Here is a 5,397-nt window from a genome sequence, read left to right as displayed (position 1 = left end):
TTCTTCTTTTGCCATTTCTGACATAATTAGTGCATAGAAAGATGTAATAAAAGGATAAAAATAAAAGTCTAAAAATATATTTCGATATTTTTCTTATATTAGGCTACATATGTACATTACAAATATCGTACATATGCTTTCGCTAAATAGTATGTACTGGCAAGGATAGAGTTTTTGATATTGATATACTATCAGTTATGTCAATACTTGTCTTTGACATTTTTCAACTTCCTTGATTTTATTTGATTATCTTATATTAGTAGATAATTAGATATTTAATTTACCTGTTTATATATATATAATTTCACTGCAAGGTGATGAAATGTAGATAATCTATCATGTCCACCGGGCGAATTTGTTTGTGCAGACGATATCACTGGATCTCAAACCTATATTAACATAGTATCACTTAACAGAAATATTTTTAAAAGTTTTGGAAATGTTCTGTAGCATACCTGAAAATTATATTTTGAAGATGTACATTTCAGTCGCACGGTAATTTCGTGTAAAATGCTTATCAATATTTTCACAGGGAATATGACAGATTCGGACACATATTCTACAGCAGTCTTAGTCGAGTCAATATGTAGCAGCAGTCTTTCAATACTGGGATCTTTTGTTATTTTTGGAACATATATATTTATTCCGGAAATACGAAACTCAGCAAGGAAGCTTGTCACGTGCCTAACTGTAGCGGACCTTATGACGTCAGTTGGTAATTTTGTGTCAGTTACATATTACCTCTTAATAACGACTTTGAAAACCTTATACAGTTGACCTCGGTATCTCGAATCCCAAGGGATAGAATGTTTTACTTCGAGATAACCGAAATTTGACTTAAAATGAGCCGTACCATGAGAAAACCAACATAGTTGCTTTGCGACCAGCATGGATCCAGACCAGCCTGCGCATCCGCGCAGTCTGGTCAGGATCCATGCTTTTCACTTATGGTTTCTCCAATTGCAATAGGCTTTGAAAGCGAACAACATGGATCCTGTTCAGAATGCGAGGATGCGCATGCTGTCTGGATCCATGCTGGTCGAAAACTCACTATGTTGGTTTTCTCATGGCGCGGCTCATTAATGATATTTTCTATACGTGTTTTCGGAACGGACTTTTTGATATTTAGGGAATTTTGAAATAAGCGAGTTCGGGATATCGCATTTAAACTGTATTTTTACATATAATATTTTCGTTGATTTTAGGAGTCATTTCTTCAGCACTGGCACATTTTGCTGGAACTCAAAGAGAAGTATGCACCACTCAGAGCTTCATAACTACATATTCAAGTCTTGTTTCTTTTAATCTAACGATTGCCATAGCAATCCATATATTCGCCACCGTTGTGTACAAAACTGACAAAACTTCATCACGGAAGTTCCTTCTTTGGGTTAACGTGATCAGCTGGTTTATTCCAGGTATGTTATGTAAAATTATTGTATTATTATCTTATGAATTCATAGATTTGCTTCGATTTAGCATAGTCAACCAAAACAAAAGAGAACATAACTGCTCTTTGAACCTTCCAATGAAGTCCGTTTTTTACGAGTGTTTTACAATGCCGGAGCTACAGTGTGCAACTATATAACTCAATACATGCGCAGCATATTATAAATCGGTCTTTGATTCCTAACATAATTTAGAAAGATACGTACACTTACTTTCTCTTGCCATAGAAATGCCTAACTTTGTCCGAAATTTTAACGACAGTAAAACTTCCGTATGATTTGAAACAACGAAACAAATACATTCTACTGACAATTTCTTATAGAAGAGCATTCTTTAGTTTCAGAAATTGGCTTACATTTAAATATTGGACTGAACACATTCATAACCAAGTCTTTAATCGCACATTGGATATTTGTACTGCAAACCCGATGTGATTGGTTGGTTGTCTTATAAAATTGATATGCGTGTACTACGAACGGTGAAGTGAATGAGGTTTCGGTTCACTTTACCCGGATACCAAGAGTTTTAGATCCGCTAGAGCACTGGTCGTGTATCTTTCGATTCTCATATGATAATCTATACCTCAACGGACCCAAACCAAATCTAACTAAATCATTCGGTCTTCACAATTTTTGATATTAGGATACACATAAATAACATCTTTGTAAATTAATTCAGCATAACCTGTAGTCATTTATAAAACCCCATTTTCAGCAATAATTATAGCAGTAGCTGGTGCAAATGATGTTCTTGGTAGAGATACGACAGAAAGTGCGGATACTGGTCCATGGTGTTGGTTAAAAGAACATTGTGGTAATTATGCATTTTGGATGTTGCTAACAGGGAAAGGATGGGAATTACTATGCTACCTCATCACAACAGCTCTGTATGTCCTGCTTAAATTTTATCTGGTAGGTAATACACTTCAGAAATGGTAGACATTTAGCAACAAATCGTAAAAAGAAAAATGTAATGCCAAAAAGAAACATTCTCCCAAAGACTGAAATTTACGCTTACAAATATGTGTATGGTGTCTGAATCTATGGAAAAACCATAGTGACTGTCATTATAAACAATTGTAAACGAAAATGAGACAGCAGGTAATTTCCTCAAATTTTTACGTTAACTTTTCTATTATTTGCAAATACAACAACCGGGAATTGGAACATGTCTTGAAATACTAACAATTCGACAAGTACTGTCTAAATTTATGCTGAAGAAAAATGTTTATTATCGAAAGCACTATTTCTTGTTTTTTTTTTCTTTCCTAAAATTCAGTTTTTGAAGTACAAACAACCAAGGTTTACAGAAATACACGAAAGTCTGAGGGACAATGATCAGAACTATTTATACGTTTGGTTTGTTCTTTACGTGCTTCGTTTGTGGGGCTCTATTCGGTCCATGATGTTCCTGACAGGAGTTGATAAAAGCAGTCCTGGAGATACAATTTCCTATGTCTTTATGCACATGCAAGCTTTTGGTGACCCAGCTCAAGCATTTTGCAATTTCATCCTAGTATGCTTCCTTGACAAAACTGTCAGATCATCTTTACTCGGTGTTTGCGTGCGTGCAACGCAGAATAAGAAAGACGGATTTTCCGAGGAGAGGGTACGATTGGTTGAAGATAGTCAAAAAGTGATACGGCTCATGTGAACTCATAGTCTCGACAAAATAATAATTCGAAATTGTTTAATTACTTGTTGAGATACGGTCCATTATCAGTCTTGAGAATATACTACAGTTACTTCTAGTCTCACTGTATTGTAATATTCGACCGATGCATGGGAGAGTATTGTTGAGTGTATTATGTAATGTAATAATATACATGTATTTATCTCAACATTTTGATCTTTTTAACTTCCGTATTTAAACTGATACCTATAATTTATCTACTTCTAGATGACATCAACAGATAAAAACGGATTATTTTGATTAGATGTACAAACTAGACGTTAGAACACGTTATTGATAACAGGATCAGTATATTTTTGTGTTGTTTTGACCATTCGCTAAGTCAAAAAAGTAAAAACAAATACCAGATTTAATTGACAATAGTTTCAGTAAGTTTATTGTCCATTTCATATGAATAGTATACTTTTTTTGTTTCTGTTGGCTTTAACGTCAAGCCTTTGTGTTGGAGGAAGACTCCAGGTGCCCCTCCATGCATTCCGTTAGCTGGCTGGATGACTTCCTCACAGGAAGAATTCAACGTCCCGAGTGAGGCTTAAACCAACATCGTTGAGGGGGCGGGTAGAGATTCAAGGTCAGCGACCTTAATCACTCGGCCATGAGGCCCCCGCTCATATCAATAATAGGAAGCATTTCCAACCAAACTGTTTATTTTCAAATACTAAATTCATCGTTTCTTTTGTTTAATAAAGTTTTCAAATTTTCCATTAAATATAATAAAAAAAATGTTTTCATCTATTTTTGTCTCATTGTCGCTAGGTAGAAGTTCTAATGGAAGAACACATCGAGAAAATAATTTTGTCAACAATAATATATATATTTTTATAGCATCGTCGTGTAATATTTACAATAACAAAAAAGGAGTTTTTCAATTTTCGGTATTAGAAATTACAATATAATTAGATTATTGGAAAATGATGATTAATCAGTTGATTCTTTATAATATTCATATTACATTAACGATTTTTAAGTACTGCAGGGTAATGCTTTCTCTAAAGCGATGTTTATTTCCATTAAAGAAGGGAAGACTCGTGTGGGGTTGAGTAAAAGCTGCCATACATATTACAATATTATAGCTGCATTCTTTGCTTCCAAAATATCTTATTATTGATTCAATTACTATTTTAACTTTACTCAACTAACGGTAATAAACAAAAATACATCGTTTCATATCTTATTGCATTAAAAATATACCAAAAACAAAACAATAACCAAAAAGTACTTATATTGGCTATTTTGCTTACAAAATGCGACAGAGTGTTGGTTATTTACCTTCTCAATCATCAAAAAATAATTACAGTTAAAATGTATGCAAAGTTACAATTCTATTATAGCTCTTGCAGGTTTTATGGCAAAAGTACCTAAAGCAAAACCTTGACAAACATCTACACCAACAGTCAAGTGACGACATACCTTGAAAATTAAAAAATAAATAATAAGTAAAGCTAAGTAAAGCTATCTTTAAAGACATTGTTTAGGACAAAACTGTCATTATGTAAAAAGCAAGAATAGAATCATTGGAAGCTTCGGACACAGCCATCTGAAAAATATCACTATCATTCAAAAGTTCCCTTTTCATTTCACCATCCAGCATGACTCCCACACTTTTCAAGCTTGAACATCATCACGGTCTCATTACGAAAGAAGTAAGAATACAATCATTGGAAGCTACGATCAAAGCAAAAACAACCAGAGCCACATAAGAAAAGTAGGTCGTCAACAAATGGAAACCGCTGTTGGCCGATATAGCAGTTAGAGTGTTTCAGCAATTCAAAACAAAATACGCATATATGGAAAATAAACTTACCATAAGGGCTTTGGAGTAGCAGTGGAGTGGGCGGGTGGAATTTAAACTACCAACATGCAACAAAACGTCCATTTTATATACAACGAAGCAATTTGAAAATAGAGACATCGTCAGTAATAAAATAAGTTAAAAACTCGTACTGTTTGCTATTTTGTCAGAGAAACTTCCGTGTGTTGCAACTCATTTCTTTGTTATATTATCTGTGTTCTAAATGATAAGTTTTCTTTTAGCAAGAGTTGTATAAGCTTTTCTTCCCTTGTCTGGAGCAATACTATCAATGCTCATTATCATGCAATAAAGTGCAGACAAATTGTGAAATATCTGTGAAACTGTTAGATAACACATTTTAATAAGGAAATGCATTAACAGAAAATAAAATCTGTGAAAATAATAGCTGCTTGCAAAATAATAGCAGACTTGGTTTGATTGAGTCTGTTCATGAGAGGTAATAG

At 33.9% G+C, this 5,397-nt stretch overlaps 1 protein-coding gene across 1 annotated transcript; it reads left to right on the top strand.

Annotated features, from left to right (window-relative positions):
• Positions 1 to 270: 270 nt before the first annotated feature.
• Positions 271 to 3,788, top strand: LOC123526745 (G-protein coupled receptor 157-like). The gene is made up of 4 exons (XM_053523185.1): positions 271 to 715; positions 1,206 to 1,418; positions 2,164 to 2,360; positions 2,728 to 3,788. Exons 1-4 carry the CDS (start codon positions 511 to 513, stop codon positions 3,100 to 3,102), a joined length of 990 nt encoding a protein of 329 aa, XP_053379160.1. The 5' UTR covers positions 271 to 510; the 3' UTR covers positions 3,103 to 3,788.
• The last annotated feature ends 1,609 nt before the right edge of the window (positions 3,789 to 5,397 follow it).

This window comes from Mercenaria mercenaria, chromosome 14, assembly GCF_021730395.1.
Source record: "Mercenaria mercenaria strain notata chromosome 14, MADL_Memer_1, whole genome shotgun sequence".
Lineage (NCBI taxonomy): Eukaryota > Metazoa > Mollusca > Bivalvia > Venerida > Veneridae > Mercenaria > Mercenaria mercenaria.
The sequence above is the reverse complement of the archived record's forward strand: the minus strand, read 5'-3'. Positions and strand labels throughout refer to the sequence as shown.